The 15495-nt window shown below is 44.7% G+C and overlaps 1 protein-coding gene across 1 annotated transcript in view; it reads right to left on the bottom strand.

The window, feature by feature from the left end:
- LOC122543258 (sodium channel protein type 8 subunit alpha-like) overlaps positions 1 to 15495 on the bottom strand; it is a 199539-nt gene that overhangs the window by 10679 nt on the left and 173365 nt on the right. Inside the window, exons 21-22 of the mRNA XM_043681730.1 lie at positions 9649 to 9933; positions 7461 to 7514 (exon numbers count right to left, since the gene is read on the bottom strand). Coding sequence (XP_043537665.1) covers positions 7461 to 7514; positions 9649 to 9933 — 339 coding nt within the window. The remainder of the gene's footprint in view (positions 1 to 7460; positions 7515 to 9648; positions 9934 to 15495) is intronic.

The following is a 15495-nucleotide window of genomic DNA, read 5'->3' as shown; positions in this document are numbered from 1 at the left end:
CAACCACAATATGCCAGCCACATAACCACAACACACCAGCTTCATATCCACAACACACCAGCTCTATAACCACAACACACCAGCTTCTGATCCACAGTGTGCCAGCTCTATAACCACAACGTATTAGCTTCATAACCACAACACAGCCGCTTTATATCCACAAAACGACAGCCCCATAACTACAACATGCCAGCTTCATAACCACAACACACCACTGTAAGCGCAATGTGCCAACTCCATAACCAAAACACACCAGCACTGTAACCACAACTTGCCAGTTCCATAACCACAACACACCACTGTAACCACAACATGCTAGCTCCATAACCACAATACACCAGCACTGTAGCCCCAACATACCAGTTCCATAATCACAACACACCAGCATTGTAACCACAACACACCAGCTCTGTAACCACAACATGCCGGCCACATAACCACAACACTCCATCACCGTAACCACAACATGCCAGCTCCATAACCGCAACACACCAGCACTGTAAATACAACATGCCAGTTTCATAACCACAACACACCAACACTGTAACCACAAAATGCCAGCTCCATTACCAAAACACACCGGCACTGTAACAGCAATACGCCACTGTAAATACAACATGTCAGTTCCATAACCACAACACACCAGCACTGTAACCACAACATGCTAGCTCCATAATCACAATACACCGGCACTGTAAATACAATATGCCAGCTCCATAACCACAACACACCAGCACTGTAGCCACAACATACCAGTTCCATAACCACAGCACACCAGCATTGTAACTACAACATGTCAGCTCCATAACCACAACATGCCAGCTCCGTAACCACAACACACCAGCACTGTAATCACAACATATCAGTTCCATAACCACAATACACCAGCACTGTAAATGCAACATGCCAGTTCCATAACCACAACACACCAGCTCTGTAACCACAATATACCAGTTTCATAATCACAACACACCAACATTGTAACCACAACACTCCAGCACTGTAACCACATACCTGCTCCATAACCGCAACACACCAGCACTGTAACCACAACATGCCAGCACCATTACCAAAACACACCAGCACCGTAACAGCAATACACCACTATGAACACAACATGCCAGCTCTATATCCACAACACACCAGCACTGTAACCACAACATGCCAGCTCCATAACCACCACACCAGCACTGCAAATGCAACACTCCAGCTCCATACCCAAAACACACCAGCACTGTAATCACAATATGCTACCTCCCGAACCACAACATACCAGCACTGTAACTGCAACATGCCAGCTCCATTACCAAAACACACCGGCACTGTAACCAAACCATGCCAGTTTCATAACCACAAAACACCAGCACTGTAACCACAACATGACACAGTATCCACAACATGCCAGCTACATTACCAAAACACACCAGCACCGTAACCACAACCACAACATGCCAGCTCCATAACCACAACGTGCCAGCTCCATAACCACAACACACCACTGTAACCACAACACGCCAGCATCGTAACTACAACATGCCAACTCCATAACCACAACACACCAGCACTGTAACTGCAAAATGCTAGCTCCATACCCACAACACACCAGCACTGTAACCACAACACGACACTGTATATACAACATGCCAGCTCCATAACCACAACACACCAGCACCGTAACCACAACACGCCAGCTCCATAACCACAACACACCAGCACTGTAACCACAACATGACACTGTAAATACAACATGCCAGCTCCATAACTACAACACACCAGCTCTATAACCACAACACCCCAGCTTCATATCCACAATATGACAGCCCCATAATTACAACACACCAGCTTCATATCCACAACGCACCAGCTCTATAACCACAACACCCCAGCTTCATATCCACAATATGACAGCCCCATAATTACAACACACCACTGTAAGCACAATGTGTCAACTCCATAACCAAAATACATCAGTAGTGTAAGCACAATATGCCAGCACTGTAACCACAACATGCCAGTTCCATAACACACCAGCTTCAGATCCACAACACCAGCTCTATATCCACAACATGCCAGCTTCATACCCACAACAGACCAGCGTCATATCCACAATACACCAGCTTCATATCCACAACATGCCAGCTTCATACCCACAACACGCCAGCTTCGTATCCACAACACGCCAGCTTCATAACCACAACACGCCAGCTTCGTATCCCCAACACGCCAGCTTCATACCCACAACACACGAGCTGCATATCCACAACACACCAGCTACATATCCACAAAACGCCAGCTTCATACCCACAACACATCAGCTTTATATCCACAACACGCCAGATTCATACCCACAACACGCCAGCGTCATACCCACAACACGCCAGATTCATACACAGAACACACCAGCTGCATATCCACAACATACCAGCTACATACCCACAACACACCAGCTGCATATCCACAACACACCAGCTACATACCCACAACACGCCAGATTCATACACAGAACACACCAGCTGCATATCCACAACACACCAGCTTAACCACAACACACCAGCACCGTAACCACAACATGCCAGCCACATAACCACAACACTCCAGCACTGTAACTGCAACATGCCAGCTCCATAACCACAACACACCAGCACCGTAACCACAACATGCCAGCCACATAACCACAACACTCCAGCACTGTAACTGCAACATGCCAGCTCCATAACCACAACACACCAGCACCGTAACCACAACATGCCAGCCACATAACCACAACACTCCAGCACTGTAACTGCAACATGCCAGCTCCATAACCACAACACACCAGCACCGTAACCACAACATGCCAGCCACATAACCACAACACTCCAGCACTGTAACTGCAACATGCCAGCTCCATAACCACAACACACCAGCACCGTAACCACAACATGCCAGCCACATAACCACAACACTCCAGCACTGTAACTGCAACATGCCAGCTCCATAACCACAACACACCAGCACCGTAACCACAACATGCCAGCCACATAACCACAACACTCCAGCACTGTAACTGCAACATGCCAGCTCCATAACCACAACACACCAGCACCGTAACCACAACATGCCAGCCACATAACCACAACACTCCAGCACTGTAACTGCAACATGCCAGCTCCATAACCACAACACACCAGCACCGTAACCACAACATGCCAGCCACATAACCACAACACTCCAGCACTGTAACTGCAACATGCCAGCTCCATAACCACAACACACCAGCACCGTAACCACAACATGCCAGCCACATAACCACAACACTCCAGCACTGTAACTGCAACATGCCAGCTCCATAACCACAACACACCAGCACCGTAACCACAACATGCCAGCCACATAACCACAACACTCCAGCACTGTAACTGCAACATGCCAGCTCCATAACCACAACACACCAGCACCGTAACCACAACATGCCAGCCACATAACCACAACACTCCAGCACTGTAACTGCAACATGCCAGCTCCATAACCACAACACACCAGCACCGTAACCACAACATGCCAGCCACATAACCACAACACTCCAGCACTGTAACTGCAACATGCCAGCTCCATAACCACAACACACCAGCACCGTAACCACAACATGCCAGCCACATAACCACAACACTCCAGCACTGTAACTGCAACATGCCAGCTCCATAACCACAACACACCAGCACCGTAACCACAACATGCCAGCCACATAACCACAACACTCCAGCACTGTAACTGCAACATGCCAGCTCCATAACCACAACACACCAGCACCGTAACCACAACATGCCAGCCACATAACCACAACACTCCAGCATTGTAACTGCAACATGCCAGCTCCATAACCACAACACACCAGCACTGTAACCACAACATGACACTGTAAATACAACATGCCAGCTCCATAACTACAACACACCAGCTCTATAACCACAACACCCCATCTTCCTATCCACAATATGATAGCCCCATAATTACAACACACCAGCTTCATATCCACAACACACCAGCTCTATAACCACAACACGCCACTGTAAGCACAATGTGTCAACTCCATAACCAAAATACATCAGTAGTGTAAGCACAACATGCCAGTTCCATAACCACAACACACTACTGTAACCACAACACACCAGCACTGTAACCACAACATGCTAGCTCCATAATCACAATACACTGGCACTGTAAATACAACACTCCCTCTCTGTAGCCACAACACACCAGCTCTGTAACCATAACATGGCAGGTGGAATCTCTTAGGAGATACTCTATATAATTTGTTATCTTACTGGTGTGTAATAAACTGTTCTTGTTACTCAAGAATGAGCCTCGTCAGCCAATACTTCATACAGTCACCTTTCACCACTTCCTATTAGAAAGTACACAAAACTAGTACTAATAAGTCGGATTGGTGGTCATGTATCTCCCCAAAGAGGATCCTTTCGGAATCAGGTACCAGTGAGCATCACTTAAATCACCCACCAGCTGTGTCATGGCATGTGTAATGGATTATCCAGGTCAGTAAGCATGCAAACAACAACGGACATCCAATTAATCATTCACACTCCACTCCCAACACCTCCCCACAGCCCCAAGGCACCTTCCCATGCAATCGCAGAAGGTGTGACACCTGCCTGTTTACCTCCTCAATATTGAAGGGCCCAAACATACCTTCCAGCTGAAGCAGCACTTTACCTGCACTTCATACAATTTAATCTACTGTATTCACTGCTCACAATGTGGTCTCCTCTATATTGGGGAAATGAAGTATAGACTGGGTGACCAGTTCGCAGAACACCTACGCTCTGTCCACAAAAATAACCCTGAGCTTCTAGTTGCCTGTTACTTCAAGATACCAGCCTGTTCCCATGACAACATTTCAATGTCACGCCGACTGCAGGGCTTCAATTAAGCTCAGCGCAGACTGGAAGAACAGCATCTCGTTTTCCACTTGTGGACCCTGCAGCCTTCTCAATATTGAGCTCAAGCATTTTAGAGCCTGAGCACCTTCTTCCATGTCCTTTCCCCAGCCCCACATCCAGATCCTGTTATCACATGAGCTGCTTTTAGCATTCCTGATGAAGGGCTTATGCCTGAAATGTTGACTCTCTTGCTCCTCGGCTGCTGCCTGACCTGCTGTGCATTTCCAGCACTACTGACTCTCAACTGCTTTCAGCACAGCCAGCCCATTCTCACCCACTCATGGTCCCCATCATTACCCATCAAGCTTTTATTCTTCTGTAGTCTACTATCCTTTTTGGTCTCTCTCTCTCTGGACTCTGTCTCCATTTATCTGCTCACTCTTTCTTCTCTCTCCCTCCCTCACCCTCACCCCCGTATGTTATTTGATTTGAAGTAGAGTCACACCAGGCTCGAAATGTCAACTCTGTTTCTCTCTACACAGATGCTGCTGAGTTTCTCCAGCAATTTCTGTTTTTGTTGCAGCTACAGCTCGGATTGTCCTGGAAAACTGCTACAAATTTATTCACTTCATCACGACTTGAGTGAAGCTGCTTCTCTCTCAGTCAATGCAGGAACTAAAGTCTCCTGTTAAAACCATGTTGCCTTGGCGATGTTTTGCTAATCTCTGCTTTTACACACCCTGATTACCTTTTCACTGTTAGCACACTATTTGTCGCCTACCTCAGTCAGAGTGCTGTTTCCCATGTTGCTGCTTTACTCACCCCACTGTGGTTTCACGGTCTGTGAGCACTGTTACCGAAGTCTCTCCTGTCAACAGCTACTTTATCAATATTGCTAACCAACTAGCCTGGCCTTTTGACAGATTCCCAATTTTTTATTTATGCTTTCATCCAGAGACCCCACCACCCTGCTACAGCTGACTGGGATGCAGGACGCAGAAAGTCCAGGGCAGCAAACTCCTGAGCAGGGTTCAGAAAGACCTCCCTGTCATCCGACGTATCTACGCACCCTACAACAACAACTAAAACTTCCACAGGCGCCCTCATCGCAATAAAACATTGAAGCAGTTTCAACAGAGTATTATGTTGCAACATTTGACACAAACTGCATGAGAATATTGCAGGACAGTTGATTAAAAGCTTGCCCAAAGTGATAGTTTCAAATGAACCCCTTAATGTATGAGAGGGTGGTTTAGGGCAGGAGTTCCAGAGCTCTGGGACTTGGCTGGTTGAAGGCAAGATCACCAATTGTGAAGTGATTCAAACCAGGGAAGCTCCAGAGTCTAGGACGAGAGGTGTGCAGAGATGTCAGAGAGTCATGGGACTGGAGGGGAATACAGAGTTAGGTCAAGGAGGAATTTGAAAACAGATAACATCCACAAATTTCTTGGGTCCTCCAAATCGCTGGGCACTTGGGAATCCCCAACATCAGAGGCTGGTGACTCTCAGTAAGTAGGACCATCACGCTGGGGGCCATAATTCCAGGTACAAGCCCACCAGAGAGTAAGGTGAAAGATGGATCATAGGCAGGTGGGTAGTGTGGAGAGGGATAGGGCGGTGAGGTGAGTGAGGTTGGTTTGAGGTAGTTGGATCAGGACACGAGGGGTTCTTGAGTTATCTTCTAGTCCAGTGGGGTTAGCGTTGTAGTCGTGTGGCTGGGGGCAGGGAAGGAGGAGGAGGGAGGACAGGAGGGATTGAGGGGAAAATGTGAATGTTTGGTTGGTGGGTTTGGGAGGGAAGGAGACAGTTGTGTCATTGCCCAGGACTTAGCTGAAGGTTTCTCTCTCACTATCTGGGTAAGTACATCAGAACTGTTGCAGGTTTTCTGCTTGAACTCAGGACTTAGAGACTTTTTCAGAGAGTTCCAAGGAACAGGGAAATTGCAACACCAGAAGTTCAAACTTCCCAGCTCATTCCATTGGGAGGTTACGCTACCAGGACTTCTGCAAGGTCCAGGCACACATCTCTGGTCATGCCTGGATTTTTAAATTAGGAATTGCTTTGATCATGTAAACAGAATGCACTGTCACCTTTTGCTTCTACCCCAGTAGGTGCTGATGTTTTGGCTGGGCAGATTTGCAAGTGAAGAGCAGTCAACCTCTTCAATGGACGGCCAACTGACCACCGAGCAGGTCTGAGGTGGCTGCCAACTGTGGTTTCACCTCATGGCTAGCCAAGTGCATTTTCCAGCAGGAGACCTGACAGTGAGCAGAAGCAGAAATGCTAGCCGCTATCATGTACCTCTTGCCTAGAATACACAGGTGGCAGAATATGGTGCCCAGGCTGGCACCTTGCTAACTCAGCACAGACCTGGCATCAAACCTAGGTATTTCTGCCTTGTATGGCAAAATGGCTTTACCCAAACCATGTTGAGAAGTTCCATCTCTATTTTCCTTTTGGCATTGCAACATTTCTGGAACAGAGGAGAGTTGCAAGCTGCTGCTTGCCTTATACTGGGTCACTTAGGATATCACTGATGCCTCAACATCATGGAAAACACACCATCCATCTTGTTGCACTTACCTTTCGTGAATCAACAGCTGCATACATGATTTCCATCCAACCTTTGAAGGTAGCCTGAAAATGATCAAATGAACACCCAGTGAATAATGTGCTGCATTCAACTCTTTTGCACTATGACCAGAATTTAGCATTTCACCAACACAGGACATGAATCTATGCCAAGTACTCCCACATGTTCAATGAAATCTTGTTTATTTCACTCAAGAAATGTTATTAGAAATCAAATTCATCAGTCCTGCACTCCAGTGGCTTGAAGTGAACATGTTTTGGAGGAGAAGGTCACAACAACACTGCAACAATTCTGAAAGAAGAGGGTAAAAAGAAAACCACAAAATGCGGAAAGAACTGATAGTGGTCCAAACTGGAGTTCTGTTTTCAGTACACAAAACCAGTTCAGACTGCAAAGTGTCATTTCCACATTTTAATTGCATTTTTCCTTGCTTGACCTCTCTCTCTCTGCTGGGAGAGTGACATTGGTGGATTTGCCCTCTTCAATTTCTCAAAGTATCACAAGATGTGCTGAAGAAAAGAACACTTGTCCCTTTCTATAATTCACGTGACAATTTGGTCAGAGTTACCACCCGATCCACTTTAATCTCCTAATAAAATCTTGAGCAATGTTGCCTCATTTCCATTCCAGTCCCCTAACTCCTGCAGATTCACAAGGGTGAGCCCAGGAATGTGTGGGTACACCTATCAGGAAAGGATTGTCAGGCTGGGTGCCACCTTTCTTATAAAAAAGCAGCTGAGGACTGATCTAACAGGAGGTCTTTAAAATGATGAAAGATTTTTGGTTGAGTGGACGCAGAGAGAGTGCTTCCACAAAGCTGGGTGAGAGGGTGAGCTGTGAGTGACTTGGACAGGCTGACTGGGCACATGCATGGCAGATGCAGTATAACATGAATAAATGTGAAGGTACTGACTTTGGGAGCAAAAACAGGAAGGCATATCATTATCTGAATGGTGATAGATTGGGAAAGGGGGAATGAGACCTGGGTGTCCTTGAACACCAAATGCAGAAAGTAATTATTGCAAGTACAGCAGGCAGTGAAGAAAGCAAATGGTAGGTTGGCCTTCATAGCGAGAGGATTTGAGTACAGGAGCAGGAAGGTCTTGCTGCTATTGTGCAGGGCCTTGGTGAGACCACCCCTGGAGTACTGCGTGCAGTTTTGATCTCCTTATCTGAGGAAGGATGTTCTGGCAATGGAGGGAGTGCAGTTTACCAGACTGATTCCTGCAATGGCAGGACTGATGTATGTAGAGGGACTGAATCAGTGAGGAATATATTCACTGGAGTTTAAAAGAATGAGGGGGGGAAATCTCATAGAAAGCTATAAAATTCTAACAGGACTAGACAGAGTTGGTGCAGGATGGATGTTCCCGATGACCGGGGAGTCCAGAACCAGGGCGTCACAGTCTAAGGATACAGGGTAGGCCATTTCGGACTGAGATGAGGAGAGATGTCTTCACCCAGAGGAGCCTGTGGAATTCTCTACCACAGAAAATGGTTAAGACCAAACCACTGAATGTTTTCAAGAAGGCTCAAAGGGCCAAATGGCCTACTCCGGATTCAATTTTCTGTTTTTGTGGGGAACAGCAGAATTGGAGGTCATTAATATAAGACAGTCACTGAGAAATTCCCATAGGGAATTCAGAAGAAGTGTCTTCACCCAGAGAGTGGTGAGGATGTAGAACACCCTCCCATACGGAATGGCTACAGGGAAGTAGGATAGATTCATCTAAGGGAAAGCCAGACGAGCATATGAGAGAGAAGGGAACAGAAAGCTCCTCACGAAAAGAATTCAGATGAATAAAGATAGGAGGGGGCTGCATTGGCAGGGACTAGTTGGGCTGAATGGCCTGTTTCTGTGCCATGTATCCCATTCCCAGATTATAGAAGGAATATTATTGCCAGTGTATCTCAAATTTGCAACGAGATCCACATGAGTCTGAGATGAGTGGTCAGAGTGGAAATAAAAATAAATGTACAGATGCACAAAAGAACACATCCATGCACATGTGTGTACCTGGATGCCTGGGTGCCAGAGTTGGAAAATACTCCATTCCCAGGGCTATCTTCCCTTACCTTGATGGGATATTAAAGGCACTACATCAACGTAATTTGGTGTTGGGCATCAACACATACATAAAAGTCTATTAGCAGTGCCAAAATAGGAAAGAAACGTACCACTTGCAGCAAAGCCAGATATCCTGCTCCGACATTGTCAAAGTTAATCTTCACATTCTTCCATCGAATTTCATCACTGGTCTGGTTTATAAAGGCCTCACAATCTGTCTTGTTGTTTATTTCCGAGGGGAGAAACCTATATTCGGAGGTTTCATTAAAACAATAATAATACTTTCCAGCAAAAAGGTTCACTCCCATTATGCTGAAAATGAGCCAGAAGATGAGACAGACCAGCAGTACATTCATAATGGAAGGAATGGCACCCACCAAAGCGTTGACGACAACCTGCACCAGGACGCAGAAAGAAAGAAGATCAGTGTGACAAGAAACGCCTTTGAGACCATACACCAGGAATTTTAGGTCAGGGTTTAAGCTGCTGTCGCCTTACTGCATAGTCAAGTACTATACTGTAGGGTCATGAGCTTTGGCTGATGAATATTATAAAACTGCTTGAGTGATTGATCCAGCAATCCATACAGATATTTCTGATCCTGCTATTTTGATCTTTGAAACAAGTGACAGTATTTTCTTAAACAAGTTATCTCACATCCTCCTGCTGCTCAGCTTAAACCCTGTCATTCCAACTTTTGTTTGTGAATAAGCGGGGCCAATGGGCAAGTTAACAGCTGAGCGTGCAGTCTTATAAGCTGTTTGGAAGCAGGCAGTGGTGATTTGAGGCACGCATGCAAGTTACAGAACAGCATCTTTATGCCATTTCCTGCATATACAAGGGGTTTTACAAGCTCTTTGCAATGCATATCACAAGATAGTAGGCAAAAGCACAGCTTGGAGTGGAATCAAGTTTTGAAACAAATTCCAAGAATAGATAGATACTTTCTCCTTTATTAGATTGCGAATATTAGTAGATTGTTAAGGATAAAGAGTCAAATGATTGTTGGATAGATTTTTCTGCCGTATAGTTTGAATTTCCCAGTTTTCTCTCCCTTAGATTTTGCAGGACTACACATCATACTCTGGCTGAGAGGCCTCTATTCCATTGCTGTACCATTACTGGCCACTTGAAGGTGCTCTCAGGCAGCGCTGGGGGTGACTGCCTCCAGTCCTCCCCATGTCCCTTCTCGAGATCTGCCTGATCTTTTAACTGGACAACTTTCCAGGAAGACAGGGAACACACATGTAAAACAAAATCACAGGCATGAACACAAGGTTGACCTTCCCCATGCTGTGCCATTTTTCAAAATTCATATTTAGAAAACTCAACATTCAATACAATAAAGGTTTTCATTATTTTACCATTTATTTCATTTATAAAACATCTTCCTAACTTTCCTGTACCATAGATTTCTTCAAGCTAAGAGCTTGACCAGACAACCTTATACCAGGCATTTTTGCCTTCTTACTCTTGAGTCAAGTGTCAAAAGATTAGATCCATGTTCTTCATTCCCTTCTCTGCAAAGAGATGCCCATCCTCGGCTTGGCATCCAGCCATAGCAGCCTGGCCAAGAGGGCAGACTTACAACTAACCCTGAATCTTGCCATTTTAGAAATCCACAACAGCGGTGCTCAAACCTACTATGCCACCTGAAGTTCAAAACATATCCAATGAACTTCATCAGATATGCAAAACAAAGATAATGTGCATTGAGAGAGACTGATCATCAATAAGGTGAAATGAAAGTAATCAGTGCATTTTACTGATGGAGTTGATGTCATAGTTTTCTCAAAAGAAGCTTTTTGTCTTCCCTTCTGAATTGATCAAATTATTGAACACAAAATTGAACATTCTGAAGTGCTGTTTATAAATGTACCCCAAAGAATTTGTATGCTGTGTCACTTGGGAAGTGATTCCATTAAGAATCAGGCCACAAACCTTTGATCATGAAGTGTTACAGAATTGTAAACAACATTTTACTATGTCACTACACACAATGACCAGAGCTAATCTTCCCCTTCTGTTACAGACGCATTTGGAAAAGTGTTATCGATATACTGTATCAATGTCTAACCAATCACACTGTTGAGATTTCTTGATGTAATTGTTAAGGTTAGCAGAAACAGGTGGTTGGTATGAATTTTCTTTAAGCACTTATAAATAAGAAAGCCTTTTGTGGTGCAGTGGTAGTATCCCTACATCTGAACCAATAGGCCTAGATTCAAGTCACACCTGCTCCGGAGCTGTGCAATAACCTCTCTGAACAGGTTGGTTAGAAAATATCCACACATAAATAAGGAACAACTGGGACACTGAGGTTGTTGGATGAGAGCGGTAAGATTGAGCAAGTCGATAAACTCTCTCCACAAAGTAATGGCGATGAGTCGTGGTTTCTATCTCACCAACCAGCTTGGATCCTATTAACACTTACATATCCAAATGAACTATGTTCCCGTGGCTAGCTGGAGGTATTTGATTTTTTTTTAAAAAAGGGTGATCTGAACTGGAAAACTGAGTAGTTGTTATGCCTTTACCTATATCGGCAAAGCACATTAGTTTACATACACATACACAAGGCAAAACCATCAACTAATAATTCATCTTCCTGGCTTCCAAAAGCACCTCCACCCTCTTCTACATCATATAAAAGGAAAATTTAAACAGGAACCTCATTCTGCAGTTGCAGATTTGAAGTTTCAAATGGACATAATGCGATATAGCAACTGGTATACCTCTTTGACTGCTAAATACCTCTGAAGCTTGAGTTAGTAACAGCACAAAGGTATGAAACAGTGCTAGCTCCATTAAAAACCTCTGAGAGGCTATGCATCCCTCATGATGCACTCAATGTGATTTCAGGACAAGTACAAAATTAACAGAGAACTACATATTGGTATCTTTACTTTAAAAAGAAGGCACACTTGGAAATGCAGAGCAGAGGGAATTTGGGGCTGTGGTATTGGCTGGTCAGCTAATTATCTGCAGCTGCCAGTCATAAACGTCCTGTACCCCTTCCCACACCCCAGATCAGAGGGAAGAGTTTGAGCATGTGCTGCACTTGACTGTGGCACAATAATACAACAATATACATCCAGTTGAAAGCCAATCCCTCATCCATAAAATCACTGGAATTTTTGCAAGACTCTACTGTGCCTCTTCATCAAGGTTTCGTTGCAGCTTCTCCTCTCAGGAGATGAGTTGATGTTCTAACTCACCATTTTGTTGTGATCAGACACAGTCTTCGTTTCTGTTGCTGTGGCTCGTTAACTCTGAACTGCCTGGATCACACCATCTGTGCTATGGAGTGTGTAGTCTGGTTGATCCACAAAGAATGGCTCCAATTCTTGTGAGGCTCTTCGATTCCTCTTAAAGATCTTTCCATCCTTGGGCCTGACACTGGTCGACTGCATTCATCCCCATCCACTTCCTCCACTGTCTGATTCTTGTGGTGTCGCCATAGTCTGACCAGACCATAGGGACTGCTCCCTCATTAGAGAGAAGCAATTGGTGGTGATTTAACCTGAGGGCCACCAGATCTCAGGCAAGGGAACAGGTTGAGAAAGAGAGTTCTTCATGGTAACCTCAAACTGGTGATGGGAATTGAACCCACACTGTTGGCATTACACTGCTTTGTAAACCAACAATCCAGCCAACTGAACTAAACTGATTCCCACTGTTTGGTACAACTCTAATGACTCCTTCTCAAAGCTCAGTAAGGTCTTCGGTGCCTTTCCTGTGGAGCTGGACCTTCATGCTCCTGAAGAATAGCTTGCTTTTTATATCACTTACCACTGTTAGTTTCATGGGAAAGGGTCAAATAGTCTTTGATCTGGCTAGAGCATCCAGTAAATGAACTGTCTGGTGTTTCACTTGCTGTATTGTATTGCCAGGAGGATTGAAGTAAGGAGCTGGATTAAACCTTTGCAATTTGGAATACTCTCTACCTTTCTGTCTGGCTTGTGAGCTGGTGGAATGACTGCAAACTGTTGCAATTTTCTCAAATCAAATGGGGGGCAGGAACCATTATTTGATAGAAATTCATTTGGGATATGCTCTCACCTTCAGTGGAACTTCTTGAGTATCTTTTTTTTTGAAACCTGTCTTATTCTGAAGGAATCTGAATAATAGCCAGAACATGAAATAGTTCATTTCCTTCAAGTCAAAAACAAAAGGTGTCATTTCTCCCAGGGCTTTTGCGGTATTTGCTGTTTGTCTTTGAGCAATTGGTGCACGTCATGTTTTTTTTCTATGTCCTTGTTCAGCAAAGGCTAGTAAATTCACTTCTCCAACTGCGAAGCGCTCTGGATGCATTCACTTTCCTTATTTACATTGGTAACATGTCACTGATGTGGGTGCCATGGTGGGTTGATAAGTTATAAATTTTTTCCCCTGTATTTTTCATGCACAGGTGAAAACAAACTTATATTCTATTCTAATATTGCAGATTTCAAATCTTTGCTTCTGAACGTTTGTCAATTGACACCGGTCTGCTAGCTCTTCCAAGCCAGTGCTGTAAACAAGCTCTACATAATGTATCAACAATAAGCTCCTGGCTTCTCTTGCAGTCATCCATTTCTACCATTGGCTAAACTGCAACTGCTACACTGTTTTTTCTCAGTTTCAAGAACCTCATGGAGTCTTGTAGAAATTCCTCATGAGCTGCTTCGATTTCAAATGGTACATCCAATCATTTGCACCATTTAAACGGTGTGGGGAAAATAGTAGCAGGTCCAATTTATCAAACACAATATGCCCCCAAAACCCCCAAAAATCTTCATTGTGCCAACTTGTGCATGTCTTCACTTTCATTGATTAAGAGATTTCACCACTGACAGAAGCTTGGTTAAGTGGCTTTAGTGGCTACACAAGCACACTTTCTCACTTGCTTTCACTATCACCAGGGAAATACTAAATGAATTTTATGCATCAGTGTTTACGTGGAGAAGGATATGGAAGATATACAATGTGGGGAAATAAATAGTGACCTGTCCTACCTGCCTATATTCCTTCCCATTCATCCATTGTACTCTTTTCTACCTTTCCCCACCCTCCTCCCTGACCTATCACCTCCATCCCCACACACATTCACCTATTGTACTCTATGCTACTTTCTCCCCACCTCCACGCCCCTCTCATTTCTCTCTCCACCGCAGGCACCCTGCCTCTATTCCTGATGAAGGGCTTTTGCCCGAAACATCAATTTTCCTGCTCCTCGGATGCTGTCTGACCTACTGTGCTTTTCCAGCACCACTCTAATCTAGACAGTAGATTTGGATCAGCTCAGGGTTGGACGGCTGAAGGGCCTTTTCCTGGGCTGTAAATTTTCTTTGTTCTTTGAGTGACTGCTTTTCATGCAACGAACTTCCAGACATTGGGGTGGCACAGTGATTCAGTGATTAGCACTGCTACCTCACAGCATCAGGTACTGGAGTTTAATTTCAGCCTTGGGTGACTGTTTGGGTGTAGTTTGCACATTCTCCCCGTGTCTGTGTGTGTTTCCTCCCACAGACCAAAAATGTGCAGGTTAGGTGGATTGGCCATGCTAAATTGCTCATAGTGTCCAGGGACATGCAGGCTCGGTAAGTGTGGGGTTACAGGGATGAGCAGGGGGCTGAGTCTGGATGGGATGCTCTTTGGAGGTTAAGTGAAGACTCGATGGGCCGAATGGGTACTATTGGCAGTGTAGAGATCCTATGATTCTATGACATCAGTCTTCAAGTGTTTGAGCTGTGAAATCATGCCATCTACCTGCAGTAGACCAGACGAGGTAAGAACGACAGATTTCCTTCCCTGAAGGACTTTAGTGAACTGGATAGATTTCTATGACACTCAATGATCGTTTCATGATCACCATCAGTGAGACTAGCTTTCAAATTCCAGATATATTCATTGAATTTAAATTCCATCAGTGGCTGTAATTTGAACCCACATCCCCAGAACATTTTTGGGCTTCT

Source organism: Chiloscyllium plagiosum, chromosome 43 (genome assembly GCF_004010195.1).
Source record: "Chiloscyllium plagiosum isolate BGI_BamShark_2017 chromosome 43, ASM401019v2, whole genome shotgun sequence".
NCBI lineage: Eukaryota > Metazoa > Chordata > Chondrichthyes > Orectolobiformes > Hemiscylliidae > Chiloscyllium > Chiloscyllium plagiosum.
Note: the sequence above shows the minus strand (reverse complement) of the source record. Positions and strands in the feature narration are given on the sequence as shown.